Genomic DNA, 20,170 nt, shown 5'->3' with positions numbered 1-20,170 from the left:
TGCACTGTTCCTAATTTACCTGGGACTTAGAGTTGATTCTGGTATATCAGTCTGTCCACTGCGAGTTGATTCTGGTATATCGATGCTGCCCACTGTGAGTTGACATCAAGTAGTGAAAGCCGACAAGAGTGGTCTCGCAAGGTTGCAGTATAGAGATGTCAGTGCATATCATCCAGTCAATTCCCAGCACTCGACAACCACCAGCCTCTCAATACCTCCACCTTTGGGTCACATCAAATCCCAATACCGAAGACCACATTGATTCTCCACGAAACGGTACTAAAGAGCCCGCCTCCGAGACACAAAGCCTCAACAACTGTTCATCGCACGGCATCAATTGACATCGACTTTCACACTTGACTGGATCACTTCCCACTAGACTGGGTTGGCACACTGAAACAAGGAGCGCCAACTATCAAGCTCTTCTGAAACTACTCATGACCAACCACAAACTCTCTGACAACTTCGAGGCTTCACAAATACATCGAAGGCATTGTCTCTGTCATTTTCAACCCTCCTTCATGCTCACGCAACGGGTGTCACGAAGAAAAAGAATCATGAGTATGGTAAGCCTTGGTTCACAACAGCCCCCCCGTTCAAGACAATAATGCTGACAATTCTAAGCCCAAGGCACAGATCAAAACAAGAAAAAAAACCCCCCACATCAAACTCTGCCCACAACACTCCTCACCACCGTGGACTTGCAGGACAGCCATAACCCACAAAAAAAAAAGGCACCAAGGAAATATGTCCAAGAATCATCCACACCCCGAAGAAACCATTGGCAGGCGGTCATGGAATCATTGAATGGAAGCTCGTCATCTCGAAAGACAAACTGGTCTAGCATACTTTGCTTCCATGGACATCATCAACGTCCATGTCACGGTCGCCGTTCGCTAGGGAGGCTTGCTCAACTTGTTTTGTATCTACTGGAAAGAATTTCCAATTTTATGTATTTAAAGCACTTCTGCGACATCAAACTGCGGAAATAAAGAATGAAGGACATCATCATCTTCATAATCACCTTCTCATCTCCCACACATAAAAAACCGGTGTTGTCTAGCATTTGCTCGCGCGGATATTATTGGATATCCAAATCGTATTGGCACTATTCTTGTTGACTGTAGCTTTCTCACGTCTCAAAAGTTACCGCCCCTGCATGTACTGATATGAACTATAACGTAAATGATGAAAACATTGAAAAGTCAACATTTGAATTCTAAGCTAAGTCATAAAGCAGAGACAGAATCATTAATTGATACAATCATCCGGGCGTCCGTGGCAGGAAGTCCGCAAACGCAGACAACAGACCAAGCAATGAGAAAGGAAAACGGTATAGAGCTCTCAAATTGGGAAAAAAAGAAAAGAAAACATGTAGTAAGGTGAAGCAAAGAACTCCCTCTTATCGAAACCAAAGAAGACGAAAATCCGAAATCCGAACCCGAACCACCCGGATCAACATCTAAACAAGGACCAACGGAACAAGTCGCTAACCAAGGGATGGTAGGAACAGCAAAGCAAGTACGGAGTATAGTCAAGATATTCGGAGCGTGTTGCAAAAATCACAAAGAGATGCGAGGAGCCCAACTCCACCAACGTAGCGGTCAATGGGATGATTTTTTCCTCTAGGGATAAATCGTCTAGTGACCAAGTCCACTCTTTCGTCACTGGACTTGGCTGACGATTTCGCTGGCGCGACCCAGGCTCTCGACCATCTGTTGGCATTCCTTTCGTCGGCGGGTCGTGTAATCGCTCTCCTTGAGGAGTTCGTCGAGCTCGTTGGTGCGGTACATTTGCTCTAGTAGTTCGCGTTGCATCTCATCCTTGGAGAATCTTAGGAAAATCATTTGTTAGTATACTCGACGAAAGGGATTGGGGATGATACATACTGGACCAGGGTGTACATGACCGCCTTGGGGACCATGTCGATCATTGTGCGCTTGACAATGTTGAAGTAGGAAGTGATCAGGAGTTCTGCGTGAGTGTTAGTCAAATATCACACGCGTTCTGCATGAGCTAGTCCACTTACTGATAACCTCAACTTCGGTGGCTTCACGCTCAGACAAGCTAGCTGAAGCCTTAAGAGTTGCCGGAGGAGCCTCCATCAGGGCCATCTTCTTCTTGTTCTTGGAAGCCCAGAAGCTGCCGAAGAACCCACTGTTGTTATTGGCCTCACCGCTGGTGTCGAGCGAGGGGCTCTGGGCACGGGCTGGGAGGAGAGGCTTGCCAGTCTTGGGGTCGACCTGTGTAGGCTTGGCGGCTGCCTGACGCTCGTTGACGAGAGTCATGGCGCGGTGTCCGTTCAGGAAATCAGGGTGGCCGGTGTTCACGTAGGTGGATTCCATGTTGATCAAGTCCTTGACCAGCTTGTTGGTAGGCTCAAGGCACTTCTTGAAGAATTGGATGACGACAGCATGGAACTTCTCCTTCAGCATGGGGTAGCGGCGGAACAGCTGTTTGGTCAAGAGCTGGCTCAGGATGCGCACCAACTCGTCGTAAACGAGAGAGATACATTTCAAGCTGGGCTCTTCCAGTCGCCTGATCTGCTGCTTCACAATCAACTCAAAGGCGGTGGTGCCAACAAATAGTGCGGGTGAAGAACCGGACGAGTTGTAAAGGATAGTTCGGATATCAATGTCCTTCACAAAGTCGAAGGGATCGACAGCCTTGACACCGTTCGCGTAGAGTTCATGGAACACAAAAGAAATACGAGCACCACCGGACAGCTCGATGCTGGACAACTCCTGGTTATTTCCCTCCAAGACTGTACGGTACTCGTTGCTGAACTCAGTGATGATGTTCAGGATGATGTTGGCGCTGTTGCCGAGCATAGAGTCACCTAGTTGCCCTAGCTCTGCGGTGTATTTCTGGAGGGAGGCGGAAATGCGGGCCTTGATATCGGGCAGAGTTTGCTTGATGTGCATCATAAGAATCTAAAAATAGGAAGTCCGTTAGTCCAAAGGTTTCATAGACGATTGGGGTCAACCCCTACCAAATTCAGTTTTCGTGCCAGATACGGCGTACCGCAGTAGGAAGCCTTATTCCGGTACGCCTTGTGGTTCTCGAAGAAGTTCTTCTCGTTCTCCAAGGCATAAGCAATGAGTTTCTTGTTCTCAATGTCACGCTGGCCACGGTTGACCACTGGCACATAACCCAGGCGCAAGGGGATAATTCGTCCAGCGAGAATATCTACTACATCCGTACCATCATCCATCAGATCGACCTTACTCAACACACCGATGGTGCGTTGACCCTCCGGGTCCACCTCACGTGCCAACTTCAGACCATCCGAGTTGGCAAGATCTTGGTTGGCCGAGGTGACTGCTAGGATGATTGCGTTGGGCTTGCTAATATACTTGAGGACCATATCACGGATTTGCTTCTCAATATCCTTCGGTTGGTCTCCGACGGGCACCTTAGTCAAACCAGGCAGATCGACGAGGGTCAAGGTCAAGACGTTGGGGGAGTAGATGCGCAGGTTGATCGGGGAGGGCGAGATTCCGGCATTCTTTCCGACCTTGGTCTCCGTTTCGCGGACGATTTCATCTCGAATCTTGTTGAAATCGAAGAACTTCTCCCCGGGGAGGTGTAGAAATTCACCGTACTCGTTCACGTTGGACTCGCTGTCCGTTGTCTCCAACTTGGTCTCCCCGTTCGTGGTGGGGGTTTTGTTAATCAGTTGCAAGATAAGGGGTCTCCGAGTGACGATTCCAGAGCCACGAGGCAAGCTGCAAGGCGAAAACTTGGTTAGCAATTATTCACATATGGCGCATGCCCCGCCACCGAGGGCGTGCACGGGGCCGCGCAAGCTCCCCAAAACAAGCAACATACAAATCCCGGCCGACGATATTCTCTAGCACCGAACTCTTTCCGCTAGATTGCGACCCGACAACGGCAATTTGGGGCAGATCGATTGGGTTGTGCACCTAAAACGAGTAGCGGTGTTAGCGCACATGGTGCCCCTGTAATCACAATTGATCTGTGACCTCTGATCAAGTATACATACACCGACTGTGGAAAAGACATCTTGAAGCTTGTTCACCAGCGAAATCAAGCTGGGGTCATTGACATTTATGCTGCACGGAGATTAGCCAGACCGCATAGGAAAGGGACAGGGGTTTGCGCACGAGTGGCCGGTCGTGGGGCTTGCCATGGCTGGCGATTTGGGATACGGAAAACTGCTTCTAGGCAAGGAATATGGAAAAAGCAAGAAAAACGAGGCAACAGAGAAGTCGAATGAAGTAGAACCGGGGAGGTGCACGGTGTAAGTGGAGGGATTGTTTGGCTCACGAAGGCGGTGATGTAGTGGCGTCCCGGTCTGTCGGCCTAGGCTACAATCAAAGTACTGACGAGTGAAGAATAGTGTATATAGTGTTATAAGCCGGATATCCTAAAGAAAGAGACTATTTCAACATGCCAAATAACCTAACAGATCCGATATTGGGTCATGTGCGCATATCTTGTGCTGCCTGACGCGTACGGGCCACATGTACATCTAGAAGTTATACCGTTAAGCAACCATAATGGAAAAAAAGTAACTCGAGTTGGACACAATAACTACAGGGGAATGTGCTCGAACAAACATCTAAAAGGAAATACGTGCTAAGTTAAGATGTCACTTTCACTCGTCCGAGACCGAAGCGAATCGCTCAGTCATGGACTGGAGGATCTTCTCGTACTTGGCCGAAACCTCCGCCTCGTCCTCCGGAACCTCGAACTTCATGCCGCGCAGAGCACTTTGGATATCAGCAGTAGCCTCACGGACCTTGTTCCAATTCTGACCCTGAGCAATGGCCTTTTGGGCCTCGTTGTGGTAGCCCATAAACGCCTTCATCATGTACTCGGTCTTCCACAAGGGGCAGAACTGATCGTAGTCACTGTATCCGTTCTGCTGGAGGAAATCATCCTTGAGCAAGCTGGCCACGTCCAGCGTGATCTTATCCGAATCACCCAGTGCCGCTTTACCGACCAGCTGGACAACCTGGTCCAGTTCCTCGGACTTGGCCAAAAGCTCACGAATCTGATCGCGCAGACGGGGGAATTCCGGGTGGTCCTTCTCGTAGTACTTATCCAAAACTGCGTTGTACTTGCTGTAGGAGATGGAGGTATTGACCGAAGGGAAATGCTTGCGCTGCGCCAGCTTCTTGTCGAGACCCCAGAACACCTGGACAATACCCAGGGTACTGCTGGTGACGGGATCGGAGAAATCACCACCGGGCGGGCTGACAGCACCGACAATGCTGACACTGCCTACACGCTCGGGACTGCCAAGAGCACTGCTCTTGCCAGCACGCTCGTAGAAAGAGGCGAGCTTGGCTCCCAGGTACGCAGGGAAACCCTGATCAGCAGGCATCTCACCCAGACGACCCGAGATCTCACGCAGAGCCTCAGCCCAACGGGAACTGGAATCGGCCATCATAGCCACGTCCTTACCCTGATCACGGAAGTATTCGGCGATAGTGATACCGGTATAGATAGAGGCTTCACGGGCGGCGACGGGCATGTTGGAGGTGTTGGCGATCAGACAGGTACGCTTCATGATAGGCTCCTTGCGGCCTTCGACGGTAATAGAAAGCTGGGAAAGAAATGCAGTCAGTAACATGTTATCGCAGTAAGTTTGGGAAGGGCGTGTACTTCGGGGAAATCCATCAAGACTTCGGCCATCTCGTTACCACGCTCACCACAGCCAACGTAGACGATGATATCACTGTTCGAGAACTTGGACACACTCTGGGAAATAACAGTCTTTCCACAACCGAAGGCACCAGGAATGCAGACAGTACCACCCTGAACACTGGGGAAGAGGGCATCCAACACTCTCTGGCCGACAATGAAGGGCGCATCGGCGGACAGCCTGTCGCTAACCGGGCGGGGAACACGGACGGGCCAGGTCTGCATCATACCGAACTCGGACTTTTTACCATCAAACTCCACCTCGAGCAGCTTCTCTTCGACGGTGTAGCTGCCAGCAGGAGCAATCCGGGTAATGGTACCCCGTGCACGAGGAGGCAGCAGGATCTTGTGGTCGTTCACCAGACTATTCTCGAACACGCTACCCCAGATGTCACCACCAGTGATGTGGTCGCCGACCTTGAAGGTAGTAGGCTTGAATTCCCACTTGCGCTCCCGGTCCAGGGCATTGACCGAAATACCACGGGGAATGTAGATACTCTTCGATTGGTCCGCGATGGCTTTGAGGGGTCGCTGAATACCGTCGTAGATCGTCTCCATCAGACCGGGGCCAAGCTCGACTGAAAGGGGCTTTCCTGTCCTTTGAACCGGGTCTCCAACAGTCAAACCGGCTGTTATTCAAAGATGACATCGGTCAGCATAGCTCTCTGAGGGGGTATGATCAAACGGGGGCTGCGGAGCTCTACCTGTTTCCTCGTAGACCTGAATCGTGGCCTTGTCTTGCTCAATGCGAATAACCTCACCAACAAGCAGGTCATGACCGACACGACACTATGCGGTCAGTATCTGGGGTTCTCCACCATCTCGGAGCTGGGGCTGCCTACCAACTCGTACATGGCACAACCGATCATATGCTCGGCCACGACGACAGGGCCGGAGACCGAAAAGATCGAGCCATGGTTCTCAGAATCGTCTGAAGTCATAATGGAAGAAGACTGTGTGGAATGGGTAGACACAGAGTGGGTGAAGGTAGTTGAGGAGGGCGAGTCTGGAAGCGGTGGCAGCTCGGCGGGCGGTGATGGCTGTGTCAACGTATTCTTTGCGGTTATCAGATCCAACAATGATGCCCGCGCTTTCAATAGAGGACGTCCCAAGCCTAGCATTCGCTTTGGACTGCAAGTTACAGGTGTTGAAAACTGAGTCTGATTCTCAAAGGTCGTGGAGTTCCCCTGATCTAATCGTCCAATCCTCGGTCTCTTCCCCGCGGACCGAATTGTGGCCATGCAAAGCCGATCCTTCAGCTTGGCTGTACTTCTGGTGGCTTTTTTTATCGGTCTCACAATGTTAGAAATATTTCTGCTTGGCTGTTACTGCGGTTTTTGAGAACTACTTGAATCACTGAACAGGGATCTGGTTCGTCTTACAAGTTCGATGAGCTACTGCGTCTCCCCCATAATGACCTGGAACAACCATGGAAATCAATCCAATAATGCTAATATTGCAGAAAACTATATGAGAAACAAAACTGACGACTTGGAATAATCCATGATATGTACTAATGTCCGGCGATGATGATGTCTGTCTCGGTCGGGAAAGGGTCAATAGCTGTCTTCAAGTTCCTCAAGGGTCTCATGGACGATTCGGAGAAGATTTCGAAACTCGACCGCAAGATGCTCGGCGTGTTGATTGATCAATGACCATGGCGAAGCAGAGGGGAAAAAGGCCCGCAGCTTGATCCTGCAACCACCCTCGGTATCCATGAATTCGTTCATAATATAGAAAAACTTGCTCCCACTCTCAAGTTTCGCGACCAAGTACTCCGCCATTTCATAACTGTCATCTCGCTGCGCCGACATCCACCTGGGAATCTCCCCGCTTACCATGAGATCCACAAATCGAACCTTCGCCATGTGGTCCCCGATGACCTCCACCCCACAGTCTGGCCCACTTCTGACGGGAGCTCCTGGGGAATGCATAATCGCATAGTTCTCTGGGTGCGTTGGGAATACAATCCTTCGTGCCATGTCTTCGAGGGGTTTGGAGAGTTGCCAGCGGTTGCAGAGTGTTCTCAACTCTGTCGCCGAGACACCGGCCACTTTCATAAATGTTCTGCATTCTCTGAATTTCCCCCAAGAGGCTCGAATCAGCGATTCGAAATAGCGGTCTCCTTCCTTGATTTGCTCTCTCAGAAGGTCCAGCATCGGTGCTTGAAACAATAAGCTCCGCAGGTTGTCGAGAGCGCGATAGCAAGCTTGGAGTTCCAAGTCATCGATTTCAGCCCCAGATCTCAATACTCCATTCAACTTGAATTTGATGGTTGGTCTTGGCTCCATGGCTAGTGGTGACCTGTGGCGAAAGGGTTTGAAGGTTGTGTAGAAATCGTTGTCTACGGACGAAAACAGCAGCCTTTATAGTCTGAACAGCAACTCCTATAAGAGGCCATTATTCAAACCGTGCTTTTGGGGAGCACCGATGAAACCTGAAAGGATCAAAGGATGTCGGGCGTATAGAGGGGCGGTCAAAGGCAGCATACAAGGTCTTAGCACAACAAAGGCTTAGCAAAGCTTAGATTCAAAGCTTAGAATATAGTGTCACTTGGGTGTTACTAGATATTAAGGCCATATAGGACAACTTGAAACCAGAGCCTAGGCAAAGGAGTAAGTAGTAGGGCCTGCATGGGACCACTGGGTCATATAATGTGACATGGCTCAAAGTCTCAAATAGACGGTCAACATGTGAGCAGCTAATACATATCGTCCAATCGACACTTGACAGACATCATACAAATCCGGGGTCGATAATGATAGTGGCTTCACATGTCCTCTCTAGGAACGCCCACTCTCACTCGCGCTACTTTCGTCGTATTGAGCCAAAACAACATCACTTCAAAGCCTGCATTCTACTCTCATGTGATGTCGCCGGTCAGAGAGTTGATATTAATCAATAGATGTTGGCTGTTCTCGATCTGTTATAGGTCAAGGAGAAAGATGAGAACAAGAAAGTTCTCCGATATCTTCTACAATTATGTGATGCAATCAATAAAGGAGCTATTGTGAGACTGCAGAGGCGACCTCCAACACCCCAAAGTATGTTCCAATCTTAGAGATCTCTCCCTTCTTCTTTACTGAATATTACTGAATAATTGGTCCCTCCAAGTCCCACATAGCTACTCGCTCAACTGGCCCTGACAGTCTCATAGCAAATGAATAACTAATCTGACTGAATTCACGCTACACCAAATCTTCTAACGTGCATCCAAAACGCCCATGCCTCGTCAAGTCCATTCCTTTAACAAGCTATGACGACCCGACCTGTGAAGGTATCATTGATGAGAGTGCTACTGAAATGTGCTCTATGGATAATCCGGCATCTTTGCCACCGCGAAAACTAGGGGCAAACGCAAGCGCGTGAGAGCGGTCCCGTGTTATAATTCGAATCGCCCTTTAAGTTACCAGCAATAATATAAGAAATAAGACACCAAAAATGTTCCTAGCATAATGGATACGCAGGGAACTTTGAAAGAACCGGTACTTGCCGTAAGTATGTGCACAGCTCGTGACTGCCTAAATAGGAAAGCTATCCAGGCCACATCCATTCTCTTGCTTTTTCAACCTCTTCACACCATCTTAAACTCCTACCAGAGAAAATCGCATGATAATTCTACTGGAACTCTCGATTTTGGTCCTTGGATTGCTTCTTCTCAACCAACAATGGCGCTGAACAACGCAAGCACCACATGGGCAGTTGGGTCGGGGATGTACATGACGACTCAACCAAGCCTATCTGGATGTTTATTGTGATGACCGTGATCTTTTTGGTGGGCAAGACATGCGTCGGCACGTTGCAACAGGTCGGTTTCCGCGTAGTCATCGAAGCATAAATGCCAAGACATAGAGCGCCGCATGCCACCCGATCGGGTTTAGTGTCCCTATGCATCGCGATGTCAGTGGCTTTGGCTGAGCACGAAGGTTCGTGTCAGAATCTAGGATGAATACTGTCATTTTTCATCCCTGATACAGTTGGATCACGTGACTGACCAGGCTGGTTTTTCTGCAGAAAAACCAACTCAGAAGGTTTTCCGCCCGAAAAACCAGTCCCGCAGTTTTTCGCCCGAAAAACATCCTTTCATTTTGTTTTGTTTGTTTTGATTACTAAGTTGTCCATCAGATTGTCATGTTTTAGGACTATTGTCAGTTTTAGAGAGTTAGAGAATTTATTAAGATTTTTCTGCCACAAAATACACTCGCCTTACCACCGTTTTTCCGTCAGTTCGTATTGCTGAAGAACACCCATATATCGATAGAATTGACAATGACACCGCCTCAAGGATCATCAATCAAGGCTTCCAGAAATGGTTCAACGCAGCAAACTAGAGCGGCTCATCGTGTCATTGCCCCAGCAGAGCGGTACAACGGACCAAATCGAGGTACCCCACGACATGGATGCACCAATAGATTGAGATCCTGGTTGATGGCCCCCAGGTAGTATATCACGGAGCTAAATATGACATAACCTTGTATGCAGAATGAACGTAGCGCCTTATTCGATGGCAGTTTGAAGGAGGTATAAGACCAGGCCGACGTGCAGCATTCGTTGAAATTTCAATCTAATTCATCAACCTACTTTTTGGAATAATTCAGCAATTCTTTCTCATAAGCACCATGCGACCGAATTACGTGCTCACCGGCTTGCTTTGCCTCCCGGCAGCGGCTTTTGCCAACCTTCTAGGACCGTCATACCCACCTCCTAGGGACTTGTCTAGCAATCACAGTCGAGTCGCCGCCAGTTGGAAGAACCTAACTTCTCAACTCAACACCGTCCTCGCCGATAACCAGGCCAACAAAAGCAGTGGAGTCTTTGCGCTGAAGAACCTCACATTCTCTGCTGGGTTATTTTCCACGCTTGACCCGAAAGCCAAAGATCTTCAATTACATCACACCGCCAGTGAGGTAGCAAACTCCCCGGTTGGGGTGAATAAGGTGGATGGAAACAGCATTTACAAGGTTGCCAGTGTGTCGAAACTCTTCACAGTCCTTGCTGGACTTATAGAGCTGAAACCTCGGGACTGGGACCGTCCACTTACCGACATCTTCCCATTCTTGGCCGAGCGTGTTCGGAAGCAACATGACAAGTTCCGGCTTGTCTATGATGTCCAATGGGACAAAGTCACCCTCAAATCCCTTGCGGGTCAGATGAGCGGCATACCCCATGGTGCTACAGAAGAATTCCTACAAACCTTTCTTCTATACAAGTATCTCGAACACTCTCACAATCCCGCGTTGACTGATCCAAACTTCTACGGTCTCCCACCGCTGAACGGGAGTGACATATCTTTATGGCCATCTTGCTTGGGTGAACAGACCCAGGGCTGCAATCCAGTCTCCTGGGATGTGGCATACGCCCCAAGGCCCCCAGTTTACCTTCCCTGGACGAGCCCCGAGTATGCAAATGGCGGCTATATCTTCCTCGGTCTCGCGATTTCAAATCTCACGGGAAAGACCATGGACGAATGGTATAGTGAATCGATCTTCGAACCTCTGGGATTGAAGTCCACTTACTCGTCAACCCCTGGCAACTCCACCCGCCCTCATTCCGTCACATCGGAGGCTCTTGATGAGCAGTTCATCCCTGATGGAGGCGCTACAACCCCCTCTGGTGGATTATTCTCTACAATCAATGATCTTTCCAAGCTTGGTGTAGCCCTCTTGAATTCCACCCTCCTTCCCTCCGAAAAGACACGGGAATGGATGAAGCCAATCACTCACACCTCAAGTTTACGCTACTCGGTCGGCTCACCATGGGAGATCCATCGATACGTCCACGCGGGATCAGGCGTGGTCACTGACCTATACACGAAACTCGGAGACTCAGGATACTACGGTGGCATCGTGGTCGTGATACCGGACTTCGACGCCGGCTTCACTCTCCTCTCAGCCAGCACGCAATCCAGCCGCAGCAGCGAGGCGCTCTTGGCGATCGACCTTATTGTCGATGCTATACTCCCGGCGCTTATGGAGCAAGCCGCAGCAGAGGCAGTGCAGAAGTTCGCCGGCACATACAAAGCCGAAGACCTGAATTCGTCATTGACACTCGCTGTTGTGCCACCTACCCAGCCCGCGCCTGGTTTGAATATCACTTCGTGGATTAGCAATGGGACAGATATCACGGCTCTAGTGTCTACACTCCTTGGTGGTGTCGGGTCACGACTTGTGCCGTCTATTATCTCCGAACAGGCCAGTGGGGAAATCGCTTTCCGGGGATATACTGCAACTCAGGGTCGGAATCCCGGAGTTGGTTCCTCTTCAAGTCTTTTCTCTTCGTTCTACGATCTCAACGACTGGACTATGCTGGACCAGTTGACCTGGGGTGGTATTACTACCTCGCTTTTCGTTTTTGACGTCGAGCAAAATGGAACTGTCAAGTCGGTGACACCAGGTGCCTACAGAGTGAAGATGACAAAGAAGTGACCAAGCCAAAGCTTTATTGGAAGTTTGAATAATAGGTAATGGAGGAGAGCAATCGTTTTACAGTGTAGAATGATAATATAGTTGAATTTATTGCGTGGATTATATGTACACATAATCAATATAATTCCGAAACAGTTCAATACCCGTCCCGCTTTCCTTGGACCTTAGAAGTGCCCTTAGCCTTCTCTAATTCGTTGAGCATCCCGTCACCGAAGACAGCAACATCGGTGGTAATGGAAACCATATCAAAGCCCTGCTGTGTGCGGCGAAGAGCATCATCACCATCGGAGCCTAAAAAACGCAATATTAGACATGAGCCATGGAACATCGGAAATGAGAACACATACAGAAGATAGCAGCCTTTTTTCCTGCAGCTCTAGCAGCATTCAAGACACGTTGGATAGCAGCCTCGTGCTCCTCGCCACCGCGGGTGACACGCATCTGCTTAGCAAGGTCGAAGGGTCCTAGGAAAAACCCGTTAGCCAATTCCACAAACCATAAACAGAAAGGTCCAATCTCACCAATAAACAAAACATCAAGTCCCTCGACTTTAGCAATCTCCTCTACATTCTCAACACCCGGCCGCGACTCAATCTGCACAATAACGAGGACTTCACCGTGCGTCTTGTCGTCATAGTCGGCGGGCTTCACGCCGGGAAATGAATGCGGCGTAAACATAGGCCCGTATCCACGGACTCCGACAGGCGGGTACTTGCAGTAGCTAACGACCTTGGCAGCGTCCTCCTATTAGACGCAGAAAAGCGGGTGTTAGCATTTGAGATACAGATCCGACAGATAAAGAGAAAAGTGCGAACGCAGCGGTCCGGGTTACACATACTGCAGAGTGACACATAGGAGTCATGACTCCGTGGGCGCCGGCATCGAGAGCACGCTTGATCATCCACTCTTCGGGCCAGGGCACACGGATAATAGGACTAGCACCCTCGTGGCCGACGGCATTAGTGAGCTAGATGTGATTGTCAATAATAAATTCTCGAGTTCAATTCACTCGAATGACAAACCTCATAATAGTGGGTGTCGGTAATCAATCCATGTTCAGCGTCAACTAGAACCCAGCTGAATCCACCTTCCGAGAACTCGGGACTGCGGCGGAGAATTGTCTTTGCGACGGCGGCACTGGGGAGGCTGTGGTAGAAGGCCAGTTAGCTTGATTCCTTCTCCTCTTGTTGGATACAGCTTTGAGGTTGAGAAGAGCAGCGGGGGATGGTGATGCCCCTCTCCAAATGCGGGGTGTAAACATACGTTAACCAGAAGCCGTATGCCACTGGCGTGGTTTCCAAAGCTGAGCGGAGTATGATGGAAGACATTGTTTAAGACCGAGAAGGATTTGTGTGATAGATGAAGAGTAGAAAGACTGTCCTTTCTTTCTAATGATGTTCTTTATGTTCTTGCGCTGAGAGGACAACTCGGCCTTCCTCCGACCGATTACCCGAGGCCCCCCACACGTTTGAACGGGCCAATTTGGAGAAGTGTTATTAGTATTATATTTATTGGGCTTGTATCTATGGTATATAGACTGCAAAGTATCGCGTGATTAAAGTCCACTTGAAGTGATTGAGGCTTTTGGAGAAGGAAGATGCAGCCCAATTAGGGCTATCGTCTCTTAACTATAGCAAGCACCCTACGGGGAATCCCCGTGCTCGGTGATGGACTCCCCCGAAGGCCCGAATATTTTCTAGTGTGGATGATATATATGATATATATAACGGAACTATGTCCTTGGGATAGTCGAATGCTCATACAATGTCGAGCGGTTTTGGTAAATTTGTAGTTAACTCGGTCACCATGACGCCACGGCCATTAGAATTATAAGTTTTTGAAGACGAAAACATAGTTAGCTGATAGCGCCAGCGATTCAAAAAGCAAATATGTCCAGCGAAGGCTTAGTAACACCCTTCCTGGGTGCACTACAAGCCTGTGTTTCCGTGCTGTTAACAATGGGCTATGGTTTTGCTGCTCGTCGGCTCCATTTGCTCCAGGAGACTACAATCAATGACATGTTGGGATTAGGCATGAAACTCCTCCTACCGGCACTACTCATCGTGAATCTTGGCGAGCAGCTTCATCTCCAGACAGCGATGAACTATATCCCAGTCATAAGTATATCATGGCGACTCTTGTTGAACCCAGCATAACTAACACTAACCTATCGCATCCATCTATTACTAGTCTGGTCAGTTTTCTACACATCTGCATCCATTAGTCTCGGCCATTTATCGTCATATCTGCTTGGCCTACCTCAATGGGTTACACCGGCTTGCTCGTTCAACAACACTACGTCTCTACCCTTGTTACTTCTCCACTCACTTGGGAGTGTAGGAAGTTTAAAACTGATCCTACGACATGGTGAAACCACATCATCGGCAATCTCCCGTGCTCAGAGTTACTTCCTTGTTTGCGGGGTGATCAGCAAGACCATCGCCTATGTCGTCGGACCGAGGATGTTACAAGATCGTGGAGACGGTCTTAGTAGCTCAGAGGAGCGACACCATATCCTAGCACAGGACGAGCAACTCACCGAAGAAACCTCATTGCTCCCGCAGCGCGCCCAACAAGCCCGAACATCAGCTGGGAACCTGATTCGGAGGTCGACGCACTGGCTGGGCTCATTATTCCCGCACCGAGTCAAGCAAGAACTACTCGCACCCTTCGAGTATCCATTAGCAGACGTGGCAATAATCTGCATGATTGTCGGTACGGTGCTGGGTCTAGTCCCCGCGTTGCACCGGGCATTCTTCAATGATGAAGATGATGGCGGGATATTCACCGCGTGGCTGACTGCAAGTGTGAGCAACATCGGCGGGCTGTTTACAACGCTGCAAATCTTCATGGTTGGGTGTAGGCTTGGGGTCACGTTCGAGCGGACGGTTGCAGAAGGGAATTCGGCCCGTATCCCCATCAAGGCTATCACCACTATCTTTGTTGTTCGTTTGGTGATCTGGCCGGCACTAAGTATTTCACTGATTTATGGACTTGCTAAGAGGACTCGTCTCCTTGGTGATGATCCAATGCTCTGGTTTAGTATGATGCTGATGCCTGCTGGTCCCCCGGCGCTGGTGATTTCGGGGTTGGTGGAATTGGCGCAGGCGTCTGAGATGGAAAAGATGGTTATTGCGAAAACGTTGACGGTACGTGGCTTTACGGGGAAAAGATATTTCGCTGACTATATCTATAGATCATGTATGCGTTGTCGCCATTTATATGTTTTAGTATTACGGGAGCGCTTAAAGCTTCCGAGGCAGTGTTGAAAGAGAAACGATGAGATCTACATGTCACGAAAAAGACTTGGGAGTACATTTTTGATTTGAGAGATCGAATTTAATCTCTATGAACTTTGATTCCTTGCGTCAAATCATCACCATATTCATCATTGGAGTCGGAGACGTGGGGAAATAATTTACTTCTAAGATTAGACAGCTGAGTTAGTCTTTGAACATGAAACATTCCAAGGTTATGAGGATATCACGTACTCCGCATCCCTTGCAGTTACAGTTGTCGCCACAGGAGCAGCTCTGGGCACCGCCGGTACAGTTGCAGTTAGATCCGCAACCACAACCCATGATGAAAAGATGTGGAATAAGTTGGAAGGTAGTTAATAGTATTTGTAGGAAGTAGAAGTATAGGAATAGTGGTGATGAAGAGGACCTTGGAGATTGAGCGCAAAATAAGAGGATTATATATCCGCATGACTGGCATCATCATCATGGCGTCAGTGGAGAAACCAAGGCAGCTTTTACTACAGGAATTATGTAATGGAGTAGTAATCTGTCTATATGGATAACTACCCTACATCCGGCAATATATATAGCAGAATGTAAGTATCATTGACGTCTGTGTATCAATGATCGGAAGAACGTCGTTGCAGAAAAGTAACACGATATATAGTGTACGCCAAGAGAGCGGAAAATAAGAAAGAATGGACGAATGAGAAGACATTGGTTGTTTGCAGAACATTTTGATGGAAATATGGAGGTAGAATTCTACTGACCACACACGTATACTTCGGCGATTCCAAAGCTAACTAGTCTAAGTGCCTAACTAGGTGCTTTGTATTGCTTATTAAGCCTGTATAGCTCTCGAGGTAGATTGGTAGAGGAGCTTTCATAGCTATCTCATATTGGTATATTGCTCGTAACGCTCTTTCTAAGGGAAAAACGGCGCTAGATCGGGGAGCTCGCTATGAGCAAGCAATCTTGTTTTCATTCGAAGATACTCAAGCGTATAGACCGATTTTCTTGTTGACAGTAGTTGCTTGATGAAGTAGCTACTGGACTGACTGTATAAGGCATCATATATGTCCACATGACGATCAACAATGGGGGAGTGTCCCTTCCCAAATAGGCAGGGCACCTTCCTCAACGAAAAATATCTTACCTATATAACCTTTCTCCATCTCCCATCTTCTATCTAAGGTATCCTTTAAGGATAGTGACTCCAGTCTCTTGGGGTAAACATGGGAAACATGACAGCTAATAGGCGAGGAAGGTAGAGGCGGAGGTATAGATTAGATGTATGATATATGTTGTATATGAGTACTTCAACGAATATTCAATTAGTTCATATGTTTTACTGTCGTACAAATATATCTATACCTGTACTCATATAGTAAGGGAGCACATAAGGTGTTACGCTCTATGTACGGAGTAGATCGTCGACCTTTTCCGCGCGTACCCAATCCTCTTTTTTATTTTCTGCACTTTCAACCATTCGAAATTTAACATCCGACATTTGACATCTGATAACTTGACATTCCACATCAATATTCAGACTTTGCTTTCTCAGACTGGCAGTTCTCTCTTCCACCGATAAGCCCCAACCAGTTCCCAATCAAAGCGGAGAACATCACAACCGCGTGATTTCGCAAGATCTACAGCTCTTTGATCATTTGCTACATCTATGACTATTAGCTCGAGCTAGTGACCGTCCATTTGACCTTGTGACAGCTGCATCGCCCCTCCTCGACGGAGCTCCCGGCGATTACTTATCGGACAACCCGCCACCGCTTGAGGTCTGCTCACCTGGTTCTTTCAAAGAACCAGGAGATTGGGCAGATCTAAAGATACTGTCGAACTGGCTCACAATTCATCACCGCATCATCCCTATATCACCTCCGACCACCCTGATCCTCCTTTACCCGTCAATACAGCTCCCGCCTCGGTAGGCAATCCCGGTTCCCAAACGTCAGAGCTCCTGTCCGCCGCATCTCAACCACCCAGCTCATCTACCCCTCGGCCTAACCGTCGCCGCCGTCTTTCGAGCAGCCCGGATAACGTTGGTCCCTCATCGGCGGGGACCGGAAACCTTCCACAAATAGCACGTGATACTGTTTCTCAGAATCACCCCAGTCATCGTCTTGGCCGACCGGACGACCGATCTCCTTCCCCCAAGCGCAGGCGCCTGGTAATCATGCGTCCCGACGGAACATCAACAGAAAATGGCTTCGTAGATGCCTCGAACGAATCACTTGCATCATCGAGGAAGGCTGGTTTGAACGGACAAGCGGCAACCAACGGGAGCTCTCACGCAAATGGCTCTAAAAGGCCATCCCAGTCTTCGACTTACTATGGCCATAACCGGGAGGAGGTGACGCGGATTTTGATACAGAGTCTATATGAGCTGGGTTATAATGAGTCGGCATCCCTGTTAAGCTCGGAGAGCGGCTATGAACTGGAGACGTCGGGGGTCGCAACGTTCCGAAATGCGGTGTTGGGCGGAAGATGGCCAGAGGCCGAGAGAATCTTGATTCAGTCGTTTCGAAATGCCGGGTCACAACAGTCCGACAGGAAGTCTTCACAAGAGGAGACGTTGGTATTAGCAGAGGAGGCCGATAAGAACGAGATGCTATTCTATCTCCGACAACAGAAATTCCTCGAGATGCTAGAAGCGCGTGATCTAGCTGCAGCTCTCAACGTCCTTCGCCAAGAACTGACGCCCTTGAATTTTGATGTTGAACGTCTACACGCCCTATCAAGGTATTGCCGATCTATAGATATTTCTAGAACCCGATTTGCTTACCAGTTATCTTGGTTAGTCTTCTTATGTGCTCAACCGAAGTCTTACATACTCAAACTGGATGGGATGGCTCTGTTACCTCGTCTCGTGAACGACTGCTTGGCGAGTTGTCAAGTGAGTCTAATCTAATGCCTAATGTCTGTGGTGTAACCGGGGTGCTAATTTTAGCCGCAGAATCCATTTCTCCTTCTGTAATGATCCCGCAACACCGCCTGGCTATCTTACTAGATCACGTCAAGCGGACTCAAATCAACAACTGCTTCTATCACAATACCGCGGAGCCTCCGTCGCTCTACTCTGACCATATGTGCGACCGAAATGACTTCCCTTTAGATGTCATTGTGGACTTGACTCAGCATTCAGATGAAGTATGGTATTGCGAGTTTTCTCACGATGGATCTAAGCTGGTTACTGCGGGCAAGGACCATAACGTGCTGATCTACAACACAGCCGACTTCAGTGTTCTTCACAGACTCACGGAACACGAGGACGGAGTTGCGTTTGCCAGTTGGAGTCCAGATGACTCAAAACTAATTACTTGCTCGCAAGATAAGAAGGCACGCGTATGGAGCGTTGAGGTAATGATTCCTTAAATCTCATGTAAATCCATAATGATATACTAACTCGGGCTGTGCATGGTTTAGAGCGGTCGTTGTCTGCTCACCATCAACCACCACCGTCAACCGGTGACTGCAGCTGCCTGGGCACCAGATGGTGAATCTTTTGTGACAGCCTCTCTCGATGCCGAATCACAGCTCCGTCACTGGAGCATGCGCGGTCAGTCTCTATACACGTGGAAAGGCGGATTCCGTGTACAGGACTGTGCCATTAGCCCTGATGGACGACGCCTTGTCGCTGCCGACACAGAAGAGAAGATTCATGTGTACAACATGCTTACATATGAAGAAGACTACTGTCTCCCACTGCCGAGCAAACCGACCTCGGTTGCTATCAGCAAAGACTCGCGGCATGTGCTTATTAATCTGGCTGAGGGCGAGATCCAACTAGTTGACATGGAAACCACTGCGCTTGTCCGACAGTTCAAGGGACAGAAGCAAGGTGAGTTCGTGATTCGCAGCACGTTCGGAGGAGCAGCCGAGAATTTTGTCGTCAGCGGAAGTGAAGGTGAGTGCCTCAAAATGTCATTTCTGGTATCGCTGCTAACTATCTCCAGACTCGAAAGTCTACATCTGGCACAAAGAAAATGGCAACATCGTAGAGACTCTGGAGGGGCATATCTCCGGATGCGTGAACTCAATATCATGGAACCCAGCAGACCCGGGAATGTTCGCATCTGCAGGCGACGATAATGCAGTAAGGATGTAAGAATCCCTCTCATCCTCGTCTCACATTGAACAGCACCGCTAACTCGAACTTCCAGCTGGTCTCGAGAGAGCAATCGATCCCGTCCAACAGGACCAGTTCAACGGAGCGGGTTACCCTCAAATGGCTTCACGCGGACTAGCGCATTGAGGACGACATCCACTTTCTGATATCCACATCGACAATGACTACCACGAAACCAGTTCTGTTCACGCTCGTTGCCTGTCTTTATTTAGGTTCCGTGATACCGTACCTGATTGAGGGAACATACTTGGAGCTTTGGATTGAAAGATGATAAACCTGCTGTTTCGCAATGTTTTCTTGTTCTTCATGAATTCTCTTCTGTGTTCTTCTCTCTCCCCTCATCAACTGCCCGTCATATCCTCATTCTGTCTTGCGCATATACATCGTTTGAATTCCCCTTTCACTCCCTATGCTGTTTACGCTCTGCAGCTAGCATCTATTTCTTTAATACAGGAAGCTGGCGTTGGTCCGTATCTTCTTTCTGGGTTCTGGATTCTGAGAAGTATATATGTTGTGTCCTTTTTTTTGGTCCAGTTCTGAGTTGGGGTTTTCTTTGGGGGGGGGGGGTTGGGTTTTTTTGATCCAAATATTTAATTAAAAATTACCATTACAAGATTTTTAATTTATAGGTTCGGTGTTTTTGGATTTAAATTCGGTAACCATGGGCCAACCAAAGTTTCCGCGGGGTAGTT

At 48.7% G+C, this 20,170-nt stretch overlaps 7 protein-coding genes across 7 annotated transcripts; 3 read left to right on the top strand and 4 right to left on the bottom strand.

The window, feature by feature from the left end:
* Positions 1–1,664: 1,664 nt before the first annotated feature.
* LCP9604111_6506 (dynamin-like GTPase vpsA) lies at positions 1,665–4,153 on the bottom strand (the record flags this gene model as incomplete). Its single annotated transcript, XM_039074435.1, has 7 exons — positions 1,665–1,833; positions 1,890–1,974; positions 2,030–2,933; positions 2,993–3,728; positions 3,832–3,926; positions 4,007–4,076; positions 4,128–4,153. The coding sequence occupies 7 exons, from the start codon at positions 4,151–4,153 to the stop codon at positions 1,665–1,667; spliced, it is 2,085 nt and encodes a 694-aa protein (XP_038927556.1).
* Positions 4,154–4,621: 468 nt separating this feature from the next.
* Positions 4,622–6,614, bottom strand: LCP9604111_6505 (H(+)-transporting V1 sector ATPase subunit A; the record flags this gene model as incomplete). The annotated part of the gene is made up of 4 exons (XM_039074434.1): positions 4,622–5,575; positions 5,635–6,302; positions 6,378–6,462; positions 6,516–6,614. The coding sequence occupies 4 exons, from the start codon at positions 6,612–6,614 to the stop codon at positions 4,622–4,624; spliced, it is 1,806 nt and encodes a 601-aa protein (XP_038927555.1).
* Positions 6,615–7,229: 615 nt separating this feature from the next.
* Positions 7,230–7,964, bottom strand: LCP9604111_6504 (uncharacterized protein; the record flags this gene model as incomplete). The annotated part of the gene is made up of 1 exon (XM_039074433.1): positions 7,230–7,964. The coding sequence occupies one exon, from the start codon at positions 7,962–7,964 to the stop codon at positions 7,230–7,232; it is 735 nt and encodes a 244-aa protein (XP_038927554.1).
* Positions 7,965–10,292: 2,328 nt separating this feature from the next.
* On the top strand, positions 10,293–12,098 carry LCP9604111_6503 (serine hydrolase domain-containing protein; the record flags this gene model as incomplete). Its single annotated transcript, XM_039074432.1, has 1 exon — positions 10,293–12,098. The coding sequence occupies one exon, from the start codon at positions 10,293–10,295 to the stop codon at positions 12,096–12,098; it is 1,806 nt and encodes a 601-aa protein (XP_038927553.1).
* Positions 12,099–12,234: 136 nt separating this feature from the next.
* On the bottom strand, positions 12,235–13,426 carry LCP9604111_6502 (HpcH/HpaI aldolase family protein; the record flags this gene model as incomplete). Its single annotated transcript, XM_039074431.1, has 6 exons — positions 12,235–12,389; positions 12,446–12,562; positions 12,620–12,842; positions 12,937–13,065; positions 13,121–13,244; positions 13,362–13,426. The coding sequence occupies 6 exons, from the start codon at positions 13,424–13,426 to the stop codon at positions 12,235–12,237; spliced, it is 813 nt and encodes a 270-aa protein (XP_038927552.1).
* A 1,134-nt stretch (positions 13,427–14,560) lies between these two features.
* Positions 14,561–15,381, top strand: LCP9604111_6501 (Auxin Efflux Carrier superfamily; the record flags this gene model as incomplete). Its single annotated transcript, XM_039074430.1, has 2 exons — positions 14,561–15,247; positions 15,295–15,381. The coding sequence occupies 2 exons, from the start codon at positions 14,561–14,563 to the stop codon at positions 15,379–15,381; spliced, it is 774 nt and encodes a 257-aa protein (XP_038927551.1).
* A 704-nt stretch (positions 15,382–16,085) lies between these two features.
* On the top strand, positions 16,086–19,624 carry LCP9604111_6500 (WD40 repeat domain-containing protein; the record flags this gene model as incomplete). The annotated part of the gene is made up of 8 exons (XM_039074429.1): positions 16,086–16,091; positions 17,063–17,127; positions 17,171–18,091; positions 18,151–18,245; positions 18,306–18,709; positions 18,776–19,256; positions 19,306–19,453; positions 19,513–19,624. The coding sequence occupies 8 exons, from the start codon at positions 16,086–16,088 to the stop codon at positions 19,622–19,624; spliced, it is 2,232 nt and encodes a 743-aa protein (XP_038927550.1).
* Between the last annotated feature and the right edge of the window lie 546 nt (positions 19,625–20,170).

The sequence above is a fragment of the Penicillium roqueforti genome (assembly GCF_015533775.1).
Source record: "Penicillium roqueforti strain LCP96 04111 chromosome Unknown scaffold_17, whole genome shotgun sequence".
Lineage (NCBI taxonomy): Eukaryota > Fungi > Ascomycota > Eurotiomycetes > Eurotiales > Aspergillaceae > Penicillium > Penicillium roqueforti.
This window is presented reverse-complemented; position numbering and strand designations above follow the sequence as displayed.